General features: G+C 34.3%; 1 protein-coding gene across 3 annotated transcripts in view; it reads right to left on the minus strand.

The window, feature by feature from the left end:
• Positions 1–22,233, minus strand: part of MAP4K3 (mitogen-activated protein kinase kinase kinase kinase 3) — a gene marked incomplete at both ends in the record, with an annotated part of 189,325 nt that overhangs the window by 40,130 nt on the left and 126,962 nt on the right. For 2 of the 3 annotated variants that reach the window (XM_080710986.1, XM_080710984.1), the window contains 6 exons: positions 1,130–1,242; positions 2,663–2,822; positions 4,415–4,457; positions 6,484–6,537; positions 6,810–6,848; positions 13,697–13,755. In XM_080710986.1, the coding sequence (XP_080567112.1) occupies positions 1,130–1,242; positions 2,663–2,822; positions 4,415–4,457; positions 6,484–6,537; positions 6,810–6,848; positions 13,697–13,755 (468 nt within the window). Of the gene's footprint in view, positions 1–1,129; positions 1,243–2,662; positions 2,823–4,414; positions 4,458–6,483; positions 6,538–6,809; positions 6,849–11,539; positions 11,573–13,696; positions 13,756–22,233 lie in introns of all 3 variants that reach the window. The other variant, XM_080710985.1, reaches the window with a different exon arrangement.

Raw genomic sequence — 22,233 nt, forward strand, 5'->3', positions numbered from 1 at the left:
TATGTGTAGATATATTGAGGATATACAGCATTATAGTCTTTCCATGAATTTCTGGTAACTTTCATGTTATTTTAAAAATAACCTGTGATTTTATATTGATTGCCTTACAGTATCTGACATCTATTTCAGCAAACTTCATTTTTGATTAGGGAGCTCTAAATGTTATAACTCAGGTTTAAACATGAATAGAACTGGCTATAAATAGCTTCAAGAAGCTGTACATACTATAATCTTGCTTTAGTACACCATGTATATTGTTAATTCTATTATACAACCATAGACATATTTATTTCAGAGTAACTGAAATTGTTGGTTCCTTATCCTAACAAAGTTCATAAGAATCTTGGCTGAAAAAGATTCTTCACAAAAATAAGGTAGAACCGGGCATGGTAGAGCACGCTTATAATCCCAGCATTTAGGAGGCTAAGACAGAAGGATCATGGTTTGTGGATAGCATTAGCTACTCAGTGAAGCCCTTTGCAACTCATTGAGACCCTGTTTCAAAATAAAGAATAAAAAAAAAAAAAAATACGGCTGGGGATGCAGCTTCGAGGTAGAATGCCCTTGGGTTCCATCCCTGGTACAGAAAAAAAAAGTTATAGTATAAATGCTTCTGATTATATGCTTACTGTACAAAACCCTACCATACATGTGCACATGGACAAATTAATCTATTACAAACTCTGTGTGTGTGTGTGTGTGTGTGTGTGTGTGTGTGTGTGTGTGTGTTATACAGGCAGTACTGGGGATTGAATCCAAAGCCTCATGCATACTAGGCAAGTGCTATACCACTGAGCTACATGTCCAGCTCTGTAAGAGGGACATTTAACAATAAATTCCAATCAGTGAGAATAATAAGTTATTTTGTGAATAATCTCAAACTACTAAGTGTTTGCTTATATGAAGAACATCACTTGTTACAGTACATTAAACAAAAAACTGGTCTAAATAATTTAAACAAGAGAAGTGATCATTCAAGTTTTTATAGCAAAGCTAATTTAAGAGTATTGACAACCTATCATAGTCAATACTCTTAAATATCAATATAATAATTAGTAAATATATAATTTCTGTAGAGTAGTGAAAAAGGAAACAAATGAAAGCAGAGCTTATAAATATTAATACCTACTGGTACATCTTTCTTCTCTTTCCTAGAAAGGTTTGTGCCTCTATGTTCATTCTGTTGCTGATATAAAGATCCGTCTCGTTCACCATTTATCTGGAAAGAGCTTACTCCATTTCCTTCAAAGATATGTTTAAATATACTGAGAAATATTTTTCATTAGGAAAATGATCAAGTAGAAAATAAAATGTTAATTTTGAAAGTTTCATTTTTACTTTGAGATCACCCAATATTTGTTCCTGAAGTAAGAACCATGTTGTTCTGTAATTAAACCTCTATTTCTGGCATATTAGGTAAATTTAAATTCAGTTTGTATCTGAGAACACATGCCTATGTGTATTAAAAAGGCAAAAAATAGAATACTGAATTCATAACTACTTTCACAAAATGGTTAATTTATATTATTTTAACAAGAAAAATTAGTTGTTCTCTTTAAATTACTTCTTTTGAATAAGACAGAAGAAACATTACATTGTTAAAACATCATCAGGCCAGGCATGGTGGTGCACGCTTGTAATCCCAGCATTCAGGGCGCAGAGACCAGAGGATCGCAGTTCGTGGACAGCCTCAGCTACTTAGTGAGGCCCTCTGCAACTCAGTGAGACCCTGTTTCAAAAACTAAATTAAAAAAGACTAAAAAATAGGGCTGGGGGTATAGCTTAGAGGTAGAATGCCCCTGGGTTCCACCCCAGTACCACAAAAAACAAAAACAAAAAACAACATCAGTATTAATTTGGAGCCAACACTTAGCAGTGACAGTATTTTTTCTAAAAATGACTAAAATGAAATAAAATAGTTAAATTATCCTGCTTCTGTTCTAAAACAGAAATAGCCTAGAACCAAAACAAATTTTTCTTGTTTGTTCCTAGTTTAAGTCCTAGAGTTTGTATACTGCTGCTAAATGATTATATACTGTTTCCAAAATAGGGAAGTAGCCAGGTGCTGTGGCATATACCTGTAATCCCAGTTCTTGGGAGGTTTGAGACAGGAGGATTGCAGATTTGAGGACAGCCTGAGCAACTTAACAAGATGCTATTTCAAAACAAAAAGTAAAGCCAGGTGTGGTAGCACATGCTTATAATCCCAGCATTTGGAAGGCTGAGACAAAAGGATCGCAGTTTGAGGACAGCCTCAGCTACTTCATGAGGTCTTTTGCAACTCAGTGAGATCCTGTTTCAAAATAAAAAATAAAAAATAGGGCTGGAGGTGTAGCTTGGAGGTAGAATGCCCCTGGGTTCCACCCACAGTACTGAAAAAAAAAAATAAATAAATAAAAATAGGCTCAGAGGTAGAATGCTCCTGGGTTCAATTCCCAGTATCACCAAAAAAGAAAAAAGAAAAAAAAAAAGAAAGAAAAAATAAAAAAGAAAAGAAAAAAGAGAGAATACTAAATATGAAATGAGAATGTGTAAAATGTCCTAGACTGGATCATAGGAAGCCATCGCATCCCTTCTCTTATTCCTCAAGGAAATTTATAATACTTTCTTAAAGATCTCTCCATTTTTTTTCAAATAGTATGACTTTGCTTCCCAACATTACCTAAAGCAACAGGTTTCTGGGGGGGTAGCCTGGGAGGTGGTGGGCGAGGTGGAACTTGGGATGGTTTTGCTGGGCTTCCTGCTGAGGGACATCTCTTGATTGTTCCTTGATTATCATCCTCAGTAGAATGAGTTTCTTGTGGTATGAAGATGGACTTAGGCTGAAATAAACACAGGACACCAATGGTTAAACATGAAGCTATTTTACTGCGGTAAACATTCTATATTTCAAACTGAGTTTACTGGATGAATTTCAAGACTCCTCAACTATCTGATTCCAGATTATCTTAATATATTTTAAAACTATCCTAAAAAACATACTCTTAAAATGAGTTTCTAGAGTTCTGAAACTATACAAAAGAAAAAGGGGGGTCCTCTGTCTTTCTATTAATTTCTCATACGCCTTCCCACTAAGACATGTCAAAAATATTCTAGTCTTTCTGATACTTTCCAATCTAAACTGTCAGTTTTTACTGCCAATACTCAAGTTAATCAAAGCCCACCTTCTTACCAAGGCTAATCTAAGCTGTCTCTTAGATAAGTAAATATCTTTATGCTAATGCTTAATTTTTCAGATGAGGGACAGGAGAAGGTACCCATTAAACTGTCCTTATATTTGAGAATGCCAACATAGCAATATAGGATGACTGAAAAACTTTTTGTGTAGACATGGAAAAACCCCTGGTCAGCTAAAGGTATGGTAAATTTATAAATTCTTATAAATATGGCCTGTATTATGAAGACTACTGAGTATTTACTTTGAAATTCAGGTCTCTATACAGCTACTAATATAAAACTCTACAAGCAAACATAGCATCATTTACTTTTGTGAATCAGAATTTTATCAGTAATACAACTGAGAACAAAAATATAGCAATATGTTAAATGCCAAAACTGTTAAGATTCAAATTTTCATTTAAAATACCATCATTTCAAACTCTGAAATAATTTATTTATAATTAAAAATTGCTACACCTGTGAATTCACAAAATAAATTTATATTACAATACTGAATAATTTTATTCTTTAAAAACTATCAGTTGGATTTCTTTTATCATTTTGTGATTTTAACAAGAGAATTTCTGTTAAATCCTTTTGAAAGTTACTGTTCTATTTTATATCTATAATATATAATAACCTTCTGAAAATTAAATATTTGTGAAGATAAATTACTATCCTTTATTCATTTTTAAAAATACTAATAAGTATATTGTAGATTTTGAGAAAACAAAAGTACAAAAAATGTGAGATAACATTAATCTATTAATACAATCATATTCACTTTATAAATTTATAGAACTTACTTAGAATAAACACTAAAGTGACAATTTGGATATTTTTCAAAGCACAAGAATAACTGAAATTATTTTTTGAAAGCATAGTTCATAATTTTTTGTTGTCTACCACACTGAAAATAAAAATAAGCTCAAATAATTATCTATCTATCTATCTATCTATATATATATAAATATATATATTTTTGCGGTACTGGGGATGGAACCCTGTGGCATTCTACCTTTGATCTATACCCCTATCCCTATTTTTTACTCTTTATTTGAAACAGGGTCTCACTGAGTTGCAAGGGGCCTCACTAAGTAGCTGAGGCTGTCTGCGAATCTTCGATCCTCTTGTCTCAGCCTTCCAAATGCTAGGAGTACAAGCGTGCACCACTACACCCGCCTTCAATACAGTATTAAAGTGGCAGAACAATAATGCATATACATAATCCATACTGAAAAATAAATTTTCCTACCTTTGGTGGTAGAGGTGGTGGAATTTTTGCTTTCATGGTTGAACTAAAAACACACAGAAAATTTATGTTTCAGAACACTTTATTTTACATATGAATCAACTACTAAAACACAATTATTTTTTAGAGATAGGGAAGAAAAACCTGCAAAATCAAGTACTATTTTCTAGAGTTATGGGTTTCTTTCCAAAATATTTTAAGAAATGTTCAAGTTACACTGAATGATTCAGAAGTAATTAGGTAGATATGTCCTCTTGGTTTCAAATACCATAATGTTCCAGGCATGGTGGTACATGCTTGTAAGCCCATTACTTGGGAGACTGAGACAGGAGGATCAGAGGTTAGCGGCTAGCCTCAGGTACTTTAGTTAGTCCCTCCACAGCTTAATGAGATTCTGTTTCTAAAAACAAAGAATAAACAATAAGGCTGGGGGTGTAGCTTGGAGGTAGAATGCCCCTGGGTTTAATTCTCAGTACCGCAAAACAAAAATACCATAATGTAATTAAAACTGGAAAAATTATTACAATTTCAATTAAAAGGCCAATAACATAAGTACTGTATCAGCAGTGGGTTGAGAAAAATGATACAGTATAAAATAAATATGAAATATCTGATGAAGCTCATCAAAATCAATATATGTGCTCGATGAAATGACAGGCAGAATGTGAATAAAGATTCATTAATTCAAGATCAATTTTAGAAACAAAAATAATTAAAAGATGATAAAACACAAACTTTTTAGACAAGGCTGTACCCCAGAGAGACTGAAAGAACTGACTTGGGCCAGAGTAGCTAGGTAGTACAGGAACACCTATGCCAGTGCTGGTCAGGTATTCCTGTGTACCTGCAAACTCCATCTTTCTTTACCAAAGCAAGCAAGTAAACAAACAAGCAAACAAAAATAAAATAAAACCCACTAAGCTTAAAGTTTAGTCAGCATCAATGCATACATAATAGTAAAAATATTTCTTTAAAAATACACACAAAGAGCCGGCAATGGTGGCGCATGCTCGTAATCCTCATGTTTGGAAGGCTGAGACAGGAGGATCGCACAAGTTCAAAGCCAGCCTCAGCAACTGAGTGAGGCTCTCAGCAACTTAGTGAGACCCTGTTTCCAAATAAAGTATAAAATAGGTCTGGGAGTATAGCCTGGAGGTACAAAGCCTCTGGGTTCCACCCCCAGTACCACAAACAAAAAAATACACATATAGCCGGGCATGGTGGCGCATGCTTTTAATCCCAGCTTTTGGGAGGCTGAGACAGAAGGACTGTGATTCACATACAGCACCAGCTATTTAGTTATGCCCTCTGCAAGTCAGTGAGATCCTGTTTCAAAACAAAGAATAAAAAATAGGGATGGGGATGCAGCTCAAAGAGAGAATGCCCCTGGGGCACGCACGCACCGCCCAAAAAACAAAAAAACCCACATATTTTTACAGTATTTGTTTAATTGAACACATCCAATAAATTTAATCATAAAAATAATAGCTTCTTTGTAGTTGTAGTAATTATGGCAGTTACTAATGACTGGTCACAATAAAAAAATTTATATTTCAAGGTTCTGTTATCAACTAGTGTCATAAACTGAGTTGTATCTCCTCTCAAATTTACATGTTGAAGTTCTAATCCCCAGTGTGACAGTCTGGAGCAATAGGGCAATTAGGAGGTAATTAAGGTTAAAAGAGATAGTAATGGTGGGGTCTTAATCCTGTGGGACTGATGGTTTTATAAGAAAGGAATAGATATTGCCCTCTGCCTGCCAAGCATACACACTGAGGCAAGGCAATATGCAGACACAGCCAGAAGGTGGCTGTCACCAGGAACTGAACTGGATGGCACCCAGATCCTCAACTTGCCAGCCTTTGAACTGTGAGGATAATGTTTGGTTGCTTAAACCACCTAGTATAAGGTATTTCGTTATAGCAGTTCAAGATGACTAACAGTTTTAATAGAAGGAAAAAAATATAACCACAACTGTGGAACAATCCATGATGCTGTTACTATCCATATTAAAATTGTTAGTCCTAAGATAAGACTTTTTTTTATATATCAATAAGAGAAATAGAACTTACTGTTTGGATTCATCATCATCGCCTTCATCATCTTCTAGATGTGCCACGTGTCCTCTAAGAAAAAAGGTTAATGCCACTGTTATTAAACATAATTTTCCACAACTTAAGAAAAAATTTTAGAAAATACATGAAGATTAAAAAAAAAAAAAAAAAGAAAATACAGGAAGGGCTACCGCAGGATAGACTTCTATTTCTGTGTCTTTTTAGGATAGATTAAGAATTAAAACAAAAATTTATTCTCTATATGACAGAGATGGGGCAAAATGACTATTCATCTGTGACATAAAGCATAATTTATTTTAAGCTTAACTCAAAATTAAAATTACCGCTGATGTAATTCTTCTTCAACGGACTTCAGAAGACTCCTTAAATAAAAAAAAAAAGACCCAATTGTGAATAAGCAAAGGATTATTGATTATATGTACATATTTAACACTTTAATCTTATCCATAACTTTTTGAATAATTATTTTACCATTTTGTGAAAATTTGCTACAGTGATCACACCTCTGTACCACACAACATCATGTTTAACAAAATTATCTCTATTTTCTGTTGCTAATTTCCTTATATATGTATTTTATTTTTTTTATTTTTTACAGTACTGGGGATGGAACCCAGGGGCATTCTACCTCTGAGCTACACCTCCAGCCCTATTTTTTTTCTTTATTTTGAAACAGGATCTCACTGAGTTGTAAAGGGCCTCACTAAGTAGCTGAGGCTGGCCACAAACCCGGATCCTCCTGTCTCAGCCTCCCAAGTGCTGGGATTACATGATGCGCCACCATGCCCAGTTTATATATGTATTTTAAAAGAACAAGTTGAATTTGATGTTTATTAAAAAAAATACCAATTCAAACAAAAGACAATTCACTATGAAATGTCACAACAGTACTGACAAAACAGTAATTGCAGGGTCACTGTCAGGGGTTTCCAGGATTCAAATTTCACCTGGAATATTATGTCTGACACTTGAAATTATATTTTCTTTTTCTTAAAATAAGGAAGGTGACACACTTTGGAGGAAATCATGCTCTCAGGCAACCCTATAAAATGAAGCTCAACATGTTGGATCTCTCTGCAGAAGCATGCATGCATGTGATGTGAATACATGAATGTAGAGCACTTTGCTTTCACAGAAGACACTCACTTACCTGAAGGATTTGTTCTCCAGTGGTGCATGGCAAACACATTTACACTTTTGGGAGACTAAGCCTGTATCAGACCAGGTGTGAGGATTTTACCATTAGGAACAGTATATAAAACTTTTAAGTTTCAGGAATATAAGAGAGAACCTGGGACATTCCTGAAGTTCCCTTCCTTCTTTTCATTGCAAGTTCATATAGTTCCTGTATTATACTCTTCAAGCATAAAAACTCACTTTATAGCCTTCTCAAATTAATGAGATAGAGAAAAATACAGTTACTGATAAATTACTAGGATAAAGATGACTCAGCAGGAAACTTTTTCTACAAAAGTTATAAGGTACTACTTTCTGAACATTTTCTCTTAATATATATTGGAAAAAATTGTCCTTAGAATATTAAAACATAAAATCTGAGAAACCTTTGAAAGACATGGTTATTTACTATAACAATTAACAAAATAGTTCTTAGCGATCAAATATTTTAATTAGGCCACCTTAATAACAATCTAAGTTTAAAAAATGACAAAGTTATGAATGTGGAATGATAAATGACACAGAAAAATTAATCATGTCCTATTTTGTGGATACAAAAGTGGAGGTATCAAATGTTATCTTATTTACAAAGCCCTCCCAGGGCAGCTCTAGAATGGCAGGAGCTTCTGGCTAGAAGCAAAAACAGGGAGGCAGATTTTAAAGCAAGACATCTGGAATCTGAGTCTAGACTCCATCTTTGCAGGCCATGTGGCCATGGAGAAGTTACTTTATTTCCCTATGCTTCTGTTTCCTTACATGTAAAATGGAAATTACAGTAGTATTCATAAAAGTGTTTAAAGATATAATGAGTTAACATAGGTAATGTACTTAAAAGAGTAATTTAGAACATAATAAGTACTCGATTAGTGTTTTCTTTATTATTACTATTGAACTCAGTGCCATTCTACCTCTGAACTATATATCACTGACCCTCTTTACTTTTCTATTTTGTAACAGGGTCTTGCTAAGTTATCACATGCTTGTCCTTGAACCTGCCATCCTTTGTATCAGGCTCCAAATGCTGAATTACAGGTGTATGCCACTGATCCTAGCTCTGTTTTCTCTAGTATTCTTGACCTAGTAACATTTCTTTAAAAAAAGCAAATTGCCCAGGGGATTTGAAGGTCTCCTGTCTCCTATAGGGGTTCAAAAAAGAAATAGAATACAAAACAGTCAAAACTACTTTCATAATACATCATACTTTTTCTACTCTTATTTTTCCATGAGTATACAACGGAGTTTTCCAGAGACTCTAAGATGTACCATGAATATTCAGCTATGTTCTAGGAAGTCACTGTGAAGGAGATTTGGAAAAAACATAAAGCAATGTCACATTTCTAATATTATTTTGTTTCAGGAAAAAAATGGCTGTTTTCATAGAAATGCTAATAGTGCATCTCAACAAGTTTGTTGTATTGCACAGACATTGGTAAAGTCTCTTATTGCATTTATTTGCTGCCTCTAAGTCTCATGTGAAATCAATGATGCCATAAGGAAGGCACTATGAAGACGGACATTTGAACTGTTCCTTTAGAATGGGGAAATATTTTAAACACATAAATTATGTATATTACTTATGATAATATATAAGCACATTTTTTTTTTTTTTTTGTACTGGGGATGGAACCCAAGGGCATTGTACCTCTGAGCTATACCCCCAGCCCTATTTTTTAGTCTTTTTATTTCTGAAATAGGGTCTGAGTTGCAAAGGGCCTCACTACGTCCACAAACTGCGATCTTTCAGTCTTAGCCTCCTGAATGCTGGGATTTCAAAGCATGTACCACCACACCCAGCTTATAAGCATGTTATTTTAAAATAAATTAATACATATTTTGAAAATTCTTCAATTTAATTTCCAATACTATAAATACTGACATTCAGCCAGGCGTGGTGGTGCATGCTTGTAATCCCAGTTCATGGGAGGCTGAGACAGGAAGATTGCAGGTTCTCTGCAGCCTCAGCTACTTAGTGAGGTCTTCTTCAACTTAGTGAGATCCTGTTTCAAAATAAAGAATAGAGCCGGGCGTGGTGGCGCACGCTTGTAATCCCCGCTCTTGGGAGGCAGAGACAGGAGGATCGCGCAGGTTCGAAGCTAGCCGCGCGCGCTGGCTTAGAAGACCCTGTTTCCAAATTAAAAAAAATGTAAAAATAGGTCTGGGAGTGTAGCCCGGAGATAGAAGGACTTCCAGGAACCCCAGTACCACCACCAAAAAAAAAAAAAAAAAAAAAAAAAGAATAAAAAATAGGGCTGAAGGTGTAGCCTAGAGGTAGAATTCCCATGGGTTCAATTCCCAGTACTACAAAAACAAAACAAAACAATAATATTTTTAATACTTATGAACAAAATCTCTTAGGAGACCTTGATAAGTTTTAAGACTAAAAAGGGATCCTGAACCCAAAAATTTGAAAAGCACTGCTTTAAAAAACTATTTTCATTTAAATATTATGTATAGTGAGTTTCCATATCACTTGAGAAGATTTGAAAGATAGTTTTTCCTAAGCACATTAAAATACACTTTTATTTTCAATTACCATATTTAATTGGATTTCTATGGCATTCTACTTTTATAAGGAAAGGCTCAATAAAAGGACATGGAAAGGCAGTTTAGCCATGATTCAAGACTCATGTATAATTTTAATTGTAGTATCTTTCTATATGTTAAAACAGTTTGTAAACAAGGTTACAAAATTCACAGTCTTAATGAAAAAATGTTTTACTTACATCTGGAGCATTATTAAAAAAGAAAAAAAATGTGACTAAATTTGCTAAAAGATCCAATTGCAGTAAACACTGTATCTGGGAAGCACTGGAGAAAATGTGCTAGAGTGCTGCACAATAAACAATGCGACTACTCACTGGTCTACTTGGATTCTTCTATTATGGATTTTTTTCAAGAAATAATAATAATAAAAATATAACTGAATTACTAAGTCAATCTAAAATGACAAAATTTTTGGTAAAAAGTAAAAAATGTAACAATGTACAAACACAGATGTAACTGATGAAGAAAGTGACATGGGAAAAGTTGAAAACCACCATTAAAATATTTAGCATGGTTGGAATTAACTAAGAAATTCATGCTATAGTTACTAAAATCTTTCAAAATTGCCTGTCCTCAAACAATCTGTATGTACTTACCGAATTATATTTAAAAACAAGAAACTCCTTATTTCTCTAAAAGTGAAGAGTTTTATATGTTTTATTCATTTATATTGTCTATAACCGCATGATTAATTAATTAGTACTATAAATAAGGACAAGTGAACTCTAAATATGTTCAATTACTTTGTGATATTTATTCCGTTTCACACTCTTAGTATCCTCAGCAGATAGGTATAATTCCCATTTTACAAGAGACAATGAAAGTAAATTTCTCAAAGTCAAGTGGTTTATAGAAAGAGCCAATGCTGACTCTGGGCCTGGCATTTACTACTATCACATTCAACTGTGCTAGAAACTCTGTAATTCAATTTAGTCTTCTCACTATTATTCAAGTCACTGGAAGAGAATTAGCTTTAGAATTTTTGCTCTACATTAAGAAAAAATCAAATCTAATTTAGTCTTCTTTTAAAGATATTTTGTTGATTTAAAATAAATAGAAGAGTTGACCCCAGTGGTACCAAAATTGAAAAGAAAAGTCCTATGTAACAATGCTACTTGATCTGAAATAGGTAGAAACCCATCAATGGAAATCTGTCTGCCTGATCACCTATGGAGAATGCAGGAAATCCTGTGAGTTTTAAAACACTGCCTGGTCACAAGAATAAAGCAGACATATCAATACAGTAAGAGAAGTGCTACATCCATGCTCATGTCACATGTATGTATATACCTATACACGAAACACAGCCAAAGGTCAGACTTTGCCAACCTACCTTGCCAATGATTCGTTATATAGAATACAGTTCCTTAAGCAGGGTTCCAATTAATCAAAAAAATGAAGGTTGGGGAAATTATTAACATTTTACCTAGCTAAAATCACTCTACTTTGAAAATGTCTAACAATCATAAATCAGACAATGGTCACTAAGCCAAACATGAGAAGGAGGAAGGTGGAGGGAATGGGTTGGGAATTGGGGAAGAGCTAAATGAGTGATATGTCTTGTACTACATTAAGATGTATGACTATACTGTACCAATTAAAAAAAATAAGACAATGGGAATTAAGGATCAGGAAAAGCATTTAGTGATGGGTCATATTGTTTTACATATACATATTTTTAAATGAACTAATCAGTCTCTTAAGACAGATTAAAATTTGCTAATATGGTTCTTAAAACCAGTGGTCTCATATTTAGAAAAAATAATACAGAAAAATACACAAAAAATTTTTATTTGCTAATCCATAATGAAATAACTATTCTTTGTTGTCCACCAAAAAACTGTTGTAAAAGCAAATAGTTACTATTTAGGCAAATTATTTTTTCTACCAAGGAAACTTTATAATTTTTCCAACTTAAGAAACAAAGACATTGACTACTACTATTAATAATAATGGAAGCTTAATAATATTATCAAAGTTAATAATAAACCCCTCATATTTAACTGAGGTTCAGATTAAATCGAAACTAATTTTCTTTAAGTGATCAATCTAAGCCTTTTCTTTGTATTGGGAAAAGATGGTGATATAAAAGTAAAAAAATCAAATGTTTAGTTTATTTTAAATTATTATCACTATGCATTACATTATGATGAAAGACTATAATGAATGTGTGTGTGTGTGTGTGTGTGTGTGTGTGTGTGTGTGAATGACATAATTTTAGCCAGGCATAATGGGACATGTCTCTAATCCTAGTACTTGAGGGCCTGAGACAGGAAACTCAGGTTTGAGATCAGCCTCAGCAACCTATTAAGACTGCTTCAAAATAAAAAATTAAAATATGACTGGGAATGTAGCTCGGAGATAGAATGCCCCTAGGCTCAACCCTATAAAGAAAAAAGACAATTTTGCATTTAATAATTAAAATTTAATTTTAAAATTCTAAAAGTTAAGCTATTTGTTATTAGTCATTATTTCTCAATTGGTTAACTTAAAATATGAGAATATGTATGTCTCGAATCCCCAATGTAATTTGAATTGTATTTTGAAAATTTCAGTTGTTCTAATTATTAAAATAACATCTACATTAATAGAAGATTTTGGTAATTTATATAACATTCCTTTATAAATTTTTTAAAGTAATAATTTACCCATGAAATTTGGCAATGAGAATCTGAGGGGAAGGGTAGAGACTGACTGCCAGCCATACGTAGCTAACTCTGGAGAAGGTGACAACTCATATTGGTCATTGTAAGCTGCCTCTTTCCTACCATGTACTTGTCACTGCTGTGGAAGCAGGCCCTGAGTAACTGTGTAAGTTTGTAACTTTTAATACCTCAAATACACATTTGAACTACAATCTACTTTTCTTCTACTTTTTTTTCTTTATTTGTGGTACTGGGGATTGAATCCAGGGGTATTCTACTTCTAAGCTACACCCCCAGCTCTATTTTATTCTTTATTTTGAAACAGGGTCTCATTAAGTTGTGTAGGGCCTCACAAGTTGCTGAGGCTGGTCATGAACCTGCGATCCTCCTATCTTGGCCTCCCAAGCACTGGGATTACAAGTGTGCACCACCATGCCAGGCTTACTATTCACTTTCTAAAAAGTTAAGATGAAAATTTTTTAATAGAGTAAATAATGCCTGCTGTTTTCAGTGACTAACACATCTCGGAGATATACCAAAGCAGGTTTTATATGGAATAAACAGGTCCACTTTATAAAGAAAATAATTGTTGAATATATTTTATCCCCAGTTTTATTAGATCAGCAAAGCAGCCTGACATAAAAATTTTAAGTTGATCATTTCCATTATGACAATTATTAACTATAAATGGCAGGCAAGGAAGCACTGGAAAATAAGTTAAAGGCATATTATAAAACAAATCTACCAGCCCAATATGATTTATTACTGTTAAGTATTAAAACAGAATAGTAGAGGCAATTTAATTATTTGTAATTTACATTAAATTTTAAAAGAACTTTACTTACTTGTTTCCACCTAAAAAGTAGCTACCTTGGTGCCCTTGTCCATATTCCAATTGTAGATCCTAATAGTACAAAATAAAATATTTAGTAAAATAGAATTATATCATACAACATGATAGACTACCATATATTATTTTTAAAAGAGAAACCCAGGCCCCAAATAAATCTGTATTGCTATATATTCTTAAAAAGAAGGTATGGTAGGACTTCCAACAATAAAATATGTGTTTATAGTTCTGATTTTATTATTTGAGCAGTTTTCTGACTGATATATGCAGGTTTTATTTGTGGCTATAGCTATTGTAACTAATATGTATATATACACATTCACATATTTCTACTCTACCTCATGAAGTTAATTTTTTTAAAGATAGAAAACTGGGTGCTATTTTTAAAGTAAATTATACACGAGCTTCTAGAAGACTGTATAATGCAATGAAGACTTTTAAGAATCAAGAGTAAAATCTTCAAATAAGTATGAAGGGAATTTCTCATTATTTTAACATTTTGACTTAATGCTGTGGGTTGTACAATGTTTAGAATTAAAACTCAAAGGAATGAACAATATATGTGCTTCATTCAAACCCAACATTAAGAAAAAAAGAAATATGCTTCCCACCACTATAAAAAGAATGAATTGCTGTTTCTCTACCTTTAAAAAAAAGCCACTGTAGCTAAAGCACTGTTTTAATTATAAAGGAGAACTATATAACAGCTGTGTGTTTTCCTATAGACAAATAACTTGACTATTTTTTTTTCTCGCAGCACCAGGGATTGAACCCAGGGGCATTCAACCTCTGAGATTCACCCCCAGCAATATTCTTTATTCTTTATTTTGAAACAGGATCTCACTAGGTTGCAGAGGGCCTCACTAAGTAGGCTGGCTATGAACCTGCGATCCTCCTGTCTCAGCTTCCCAACTACTAGGATTACAAGCGTACACCACCATGCCTGGCTTCATAACTTTACTCTAATTAAGATACACAAAGATAATGAGATAAAAAATGCCTAGAAATATGAGGATTCTAAGGAATACATTGTATTTAAGAGACAAGCCCTTTAAAACTTAAGTACTGTAAGGCCTGTCAAAAAATATATATGATTAAAATAAAAAAATCAAATCCTTGTTTAGACAAGGCTCAAATCTTATCTTCTTCAATATTTGTGTTCTTCCATGCACAATAATAAATGCCCTTCTAGTGACAGAAAAGATAACACATCATGAACAAAAAAGATTAGTAGACTGTTACACTATATCATGTGAGATTCTACTGAAATAGAATGTTTATTCTCTTTCATTTATAATGATGTATCTTAATATAATAAAATCAACAGTATCACAAGACTGACCACAATTAAAATGGTCATGACTTTCTTTAAACTCTAGTATTTAGTAAAGACAGTAAAGAAAAATACTAATCTTTATTAATATGCTTTTTTTTGGGTATTGGGAGGTTCAATTCAGGGGTATTCAACCTATGAACTACACCCCCAGCCCGTTTTGTAAAACAAGCTGTTCTTCAAACAGCCCTTTTGAAACAGGCTCTTACTAAGTTGTTAAGGGTGGCAATTCTTCTGTCTCAATTTCCCAGGTACTGGGATTACAAACATGTGCCACTTTGCCCTGCTATGAATATATTTTTAAAATAATTTTTATCAGGAATTAACCAAGCCTTCTACCAAACCAGCAACATCTTTAGCCAATAAAATCTCTTAAGCCTTTAATCAAATCACAGTTTCCAAAAGCACACGTCTGTGCACAGTGGACATGGCTTCTGTATGGGCTGTAAGAATATCCTGCTTATCTGATAGGTAACAATTAGCAAGCAGACTGAAGATGATGATTAAAAACTAAAATCAATTCAAATCAGTAGTATCTGAAATATCTAAAATAATAAAATTAACATTTTAATAAACTCATATGTAGAATAACATTCAGGCCAAGAGAGAAGTTGTAGATAGATCAAAGTCTGATGATTAAATATGCCAAATCCCAAGTCCTACCAGGAAAGCTAAAATTGAAAGGGGCTTATTATTCTTTTTCTTTTTCCTTTCTTTCTTTCTTTCTTTCTTTCTTTCTTTCTTTCTTTCTTTCTTTCTTTTTCTTTTTTTTTTTTTTTTGTGTGGTGCTAGGGATTGAACCCAGGGTCATTCTACCTCCAAGCTATACCCCCAAGCCCTATTTTATTTTGAAACAGGGTCTCATTAAGTAGTGAAGGTTGGCCTCAAACCTATAATCCTCCTGTTTGAGCCTCCCAAATACTGGGATTACAAGCATGTACCACCACATACAGCTGGGCTTATTCTTTACTAACAATTTCTTCTCTCTAAATCAAATTATGTTATAGCAACATGGAGCTATATTATCAAACAAATAGCAAAGCATATTAACTAGCATATTATCAAAATGTGCTAGCTATATTATCAAACAAATACACTCATGTGATACATTTTTATCTCATACCTATTATACAACAGGAATTTGGCAAGTGAATCAAAGAAAATGAGAATATATAAATGACAATAGACAAAGAAAATGAGAATAAAAAAATAAATATAAAAGTAAAACCAGGGTAAAGTCAGTAGTCATATATTTTTAGGCAGCCTAAGAAAGCATAATTTAAAGGCTTTTCAAAATGGATTTGGGGGCTATTCCTTATTAGAAAAATGCTACCAAAATTATGCTTTGAAAGACACTTAAAATAACCACAGAAGATGGTATCATTTAGGATACTTTATAAGCTAAATACTAATACATTTGGACATGCAAGCATAAAACCATTAGTAGCACTAATGAGGCATCAACTTACTAATGAATAGCAATGCTTAATTATTCAGCAATATCAAAAAGTACCAACATAGACTGAAAACATGCAATAACCTAGCAGCAACTCAGCCGGAAGTCCCAAATATAAGTTCAAGATAGTTATCTAGCACATTTAAAATTACTCTTTGGTTAGAAAGTCCTAACATAAGTGGTTCATTACAATGAATGCAGGAGTATTTCGAAATCTACCACAGAAATTCTAAGTAAACACGATGTGAAGAAGAACTGAAGATGAACAAAAGATACAATGCAGACTACTGGAAGAGAAAATACAATTTTAAATTTTACAAATTCTTCTTAACAGATTACAAAGTCTTTGCCTAATGAGAAAACAGCAGGAAGTCAACAGAATTGATACAGCTGGCTACAAAATCACACACGAATAATTTAGCAATATATAAAAAAGGGAGAGAAGAAATATTTTTCCTTGTCAAAAAAAAGCAACATATGAAAAGAAGAGAATGGGAGAGGAGAAATATTTTTGTGAAAAAAAAAAAAGTGAGAAAGCCAGGGGCAGTGGTGCATGCTTGCAATCCCAGCATTCAGGAGGCTGAGACTAGAGGATCGCAGTTTGCGGCCAGCCTCAGCTACTTAGTGAGGCCCTCTGCAACTCAGTGAGACTCTGTTTCAAAAAAAAAAAAAAAAAATAGGGCAGGGGGTGTAGCTCAGAGGTCAAATGCCTCTGGGTCCCAGCCCCAGACCACCCCCCCACACACACAAAAAAGGTGAGAAAATTATGGCTCCAATCAGGTTGTTATTGAGATACTTTAATGTGAAGGACAGTTTATAGAAAAACAGAGAAAGTCCATGGATAGCACAGAGACTGCCCATCTCTTAAAAAGTTAGAAAAGCAAGTGGGACACCAACACTTAATGTTCATGCAGGATTCTGACTAATAAATACAGACTGAAAGGGCCTTAAACTGAATAACATGACTTTTGTATTCTATCAGTAGGTTTATACTTGAGAGCAATTATTGTGTTATTCTATAGTAATGAACATAGTATCTTTTTTTGTGGTGCTGAGGATTAAACCCAGGGGCATTCTATCTCTGATCTATACCCTCAGATCTATTTTTTAATTTACTATTTTACTTGGAAAGAGTTTAGGTTGCAGAAGGTCTTGCTAAGTTTGTGAGGCTGGCTTTGAATCAGCGATCTTCCCGTCTCCACCTCCCAAGTACTGGGATTACAAGTGTGTGTCACCATACCCAGGTGAACATAGTATTTTATACATGATGAACAACTCTCCTCTCCTCTTCCAGACTGAATCCAGAGGTGCTCAACCACTGAGCTTCATTTCCAGCACTTTTTGATTTTTTATTTTGGGTCTTGCTAAGTTACCAGCCTGACCTGGAACTGTGATTCCTACCTCAGCCTGCTGGAATTACAGGCATGCACCACTAAGGCATGCAGTCACTACCTGACTTTGCTTAACTTTCAATATATTTATCAAAATGTCCAGTAAAACAAGACTTGTTAAGAGAAAAAATAACATCATCTGAGATAGATGCGTAGTCTTTTAAACTTAGGATAGATTAAATACACCCATTTTTATGGTTATGGCAAAGTTCTTATTTAATCATCACATTACAGTGAGTCTTTTAGTTTCTGTTGTTTTTTAGAACTTGGGCATCTTTCAGAATTTAAGGACTTTTCTTACTGGCTGCCAGTTCTAAAAATCAGGCTCTATTCTTCTGGCTTCATACACTTTCCTTATCTGATATTTTTAAAGTCGCTTAAAATAATAAAAAGAAAACTCAGTGTTTAAAACAAGCAGAATTGAAAACAACAAGGAACTAGGACACAACAAGGTCTTTAAGGAAGTAACTATTCTTTGGCTCCTAAAGGTGGTGGGGCCAATCTCTGGTGCCTACTATGTACTAAGATGAGAAGCAGACATTTTGGGGTTCATCAGGTCTTTAATGGCTAGCAACAAGTGTTTGTTAAAGTTACTATGGACATATTACACCCATTAGGTTCGTGGACAGCCTCAGCTACTTAGCAAGGCCCTTTGCAACTCAGTGAGACCCTGTTTCAAATATAAAAAGACAAAAATACAGGGCTGGGGCTGTAGATTAGAGGTAGAATGTCCTTGGGTTCCATCCCCAGTACCGCACACAAACAAACAAAACCCAAGCCAAAATGAAAAAGAAAAAAGTAACTGGAATCCTTGAACATTGTTGGTAGGAATATAAAATGGTGTAGCTACTGTGAGAAACAGTATGGCAGTCTCTCAAAGAATTAAATTATATATATATATCATCATATGATCCAGCAATTCCACTCCTAGTTATATAACCAAAAGACCTAAAATAAAAAACTCAAATTTTTGTATATCAATGTTTATATCAGCATTAATCACAGTTGTCAAAAGATAAAAGAACCTAAGAATCTACAATGGATGAATAAACAAAAAATGATATTTATTTATTCATATATTTATTTAGAAGTACTATGGACCCAAGGACATTCTACCTCCAAAATAAACTCTCAGCCCTACATTTTTTTCCCCCCGGTATTGGGAATGGAACCCAGGGGCATTGTACCTCTGAACTACACCCCCCAGCCATATTTTTTTAGTCTTTTTATTACTGAAACAGGGTCTCACTGAATTACAAAGGGGAAGAACTTTAAAGACACTGTGACATATTAAGTGAAGTAAACTAGTCACAAAAGAGCAAATATATGATTCATGATTCGAGGATAAAATAGTCAAATTCATAGAAAACAAAACGGTGGCTGCCGGGGGCTGCAAGGAGAGAAGGAATGGGGACTTACTGCTTAATATAAGGAGTTTCTGTTTGGGAAGATGAAAACATTCTGGTGCTAGTTGCACAGCAATATGAATTTACTTAATGCCAGTGGACTATGTACTTAAAAAAAGTAAAAATGCCAGGCATGGTGACACACTCTTGTAATCCCAGTACTTGGGAGGTTGAGACAGGAGGATCACACGTTTGTGGTCAGCCCCGGCTATTTAATGAGGCTCTCCGCAACTTAGTTGAACGGTTTCACAATAAAGAATAAAAATCAGGGCTAAGGATATAGCTTGGAGGTAGAACGCCCCTAGGTTCAATCCCCAGTACCAAAAAAAAAGTCAAAATGGTAAATTTTGTGTTATATATATTTTACTAGAAGAAGAAGAAAAAAAAAACTATGGAGACATATATATTTGAGAGAGAAAGAGAGGGGGGGGGCACCATTAGTATGAGTGGGGAAAAATATAGCTTTAGGGTCTAGGTTTGCATTCCTGAGCCAGGATGCTCATCAATTCCCATCTTTGCTATTATTATTATAATATATATAATATGTTGTTATATATTATATATCTTCTTAAAGTATATATAATTGTATATAATATATAATTATAATACACATGTGTATATATATATATATATGTATATGTGTGTGCATATATGTATGTATATATTGGTCATACTGGGGATTGAAGACAGGGGTGTTCTACTTCTGAGCTACACCCCTAGTCCTATTTTATTCTTTATTTTGAAACAGAGTCTCACTAAGTTGGTGGAGGGCCTAAGTAGTTGAGGCTGACCACAAACTGTGGTGTTTGTGATCCTCCTGTCTCAGCCTCCCAAGTACTGGGATTACAAGCATGCACCACCACACCTGGATTATTATTATTGATACTGGGGATAACCCAGATATATTTTACCTCTGAACTCCATCCTCAGCCCCATTTTTTTAAACATTTGAAACAGGGTTTCTCTAAGTTGTTGAGAGCCTCATGAAGTTGTCAAGGCTTGCTATGAATCTATAAGTATCTGGTCTCAGCCTCTCAAGCACTGCGATTACAGGCATATACCACCATACCTGGCCCAGCTCTGCTATTCTTAACTAAAGAATAAGGATTACCAGCTCCTTTGGACCTTAAATTCCTTCCCTCGCTTGTAAACAAGAATGGTAGAAAATACAGTCATGTGTCACTTGCAATATTCCCAAGAAATGTGTCTTTAGGCAATTTCAGATCTTCTTAGAATACAGTTATATGAAATAAGATGGGTATGAAGTCACTGGGCGACAATCTCATGGGACCACCCCTGTGCACATCCCTTGTTGTTGACTGAAATGTTGTTATTCAGTGCAGGACTATATATTACAGGTGTTTAGAAAAATGTCTGGTATATAAAATCCTCCAGATAAATTGTTAGCCTTTGCTAATATTAGGAGTGAATTTTAAGGGTTGATTTTATAAATTATAGGATGTGACGTTTCATTCATCCCTCTTCTGTGAGAATTATCTATAGAGTAACTGTACCCAGGCTTTCCTCTCTGTTACAAGACCCCATTCAATTGTTTCCCTGAATCACAAGAAACTCTTAACTACAGCAGGATGGACTGAGGGGTGTGAGCAGTTCTAGAAAATAGAGCCATCATATGACAACCAAGTCAATACGGTAGGTTAATTCTGTCTGTGGTACGAAAGAGAATGTAATTCTAAAGCACGATTTTTCTGGTTTTATCGTTTTTACACAGAATATTAATAAATACTGGAGTCAACTTAAACTTTTGATTCTGGATTTTTCATTTGCACATGGTCATTCTAGCCTACATATTTCTAAATTTGGAATTAAATTCCAATCCAGAAATCACTGACAGTGCCTTCTTCATTCCATCTCATTTGCTCCCTGAGACAATTCATTTTCAGTTCTCATACTGTCTCACCACTCAGTACCATTCAACAAAGCCCTCCTTCTGAGTCTCCTAGCTTTCCAACTGCTTCTTGCCCCTCCTTCCAATGCTGGCTCTGTCTGCCTGCTAACCATAGGCACTACCCACCATGCTAACTAGCGTTTCTCTCTCTCTCTCATACTACAGATCTATTATGTGCAGAGATACAATTTCATGGCTTCACCATCTCCTCTTTACTGACTTACAGCTGCCTCTTTGAGCTAATCTCAGATTTCTAGTACTAGTATAACAGTATCTAAATTTCAGCTACTGACATTTCTTAAAACTTTGACTATGTCAACGACAGCTCCCATATTATTCCAATGGAACATGGGAGCATCTGTCCATTCCCTTTCTGAAGACTCTGCAATGGTTCCTGCACAACACTGATACCAGTGTTAGTCCCTCCCAGAAGCAGGTTAAGCCACATTAGCCCCAAAGAGGTTCTCCTCTGATCTCTACCACAGTAACTAATATATACTAGCATCCCCTCATCACCAGTGTCACCTGGAAAAATTCTGTTACAAAGGTAGGAGTTCATATGTGTAGATTTTTTCCCAAATAGAGAACCCCCCCCCAAAGAAATTCTAAAATCTCTTTTATAGACTACAAATGTTAGAAAGCACAGATTTGAGAACTTATATAAAGAATAATTTTTAGCCAAGCAAAATTAAAAGAGATATGTTATTAAGATGAAAAGGAAGGAAAAAAAAGAAAATTCTAATTAAAAGGCAGAAAAATGGAAAATAGGAGTAAATATAGGGACAGCAGAGGCTCAGGACAGCTGCAGAAATTAAAAAAAAAACTGTTAAATATATCTCCCTATTTAATATCTGCCAGGAGTAATTTCCATTTTCCCTTATATAATGGCAAAACAGCCTTAATATTTATAACTTCAGGGATGCTGTATAATCCAAATTTTCTGAGAACATTGGACAAAATGTTGTAAAACTAAAATTTCATCTAAGAACAACTTCACTGTTAACTTAGAGACAAAATTATTTTTCAAATTATATATT

This window comes from Muscardinus avellanarius (genome assembly GCF_963383645.1).
Source record: "Muscardinus avellanarius genome assembly, chromosome: 15".
In the NCBI taxonomy this organism is placed as follows: domain Eukaryota; kingdom Metazoa; phylum Chordata; class Mammalia; order Rodentia; family Gliridae; genus Muscardinus; species Muscardinus avellanarius.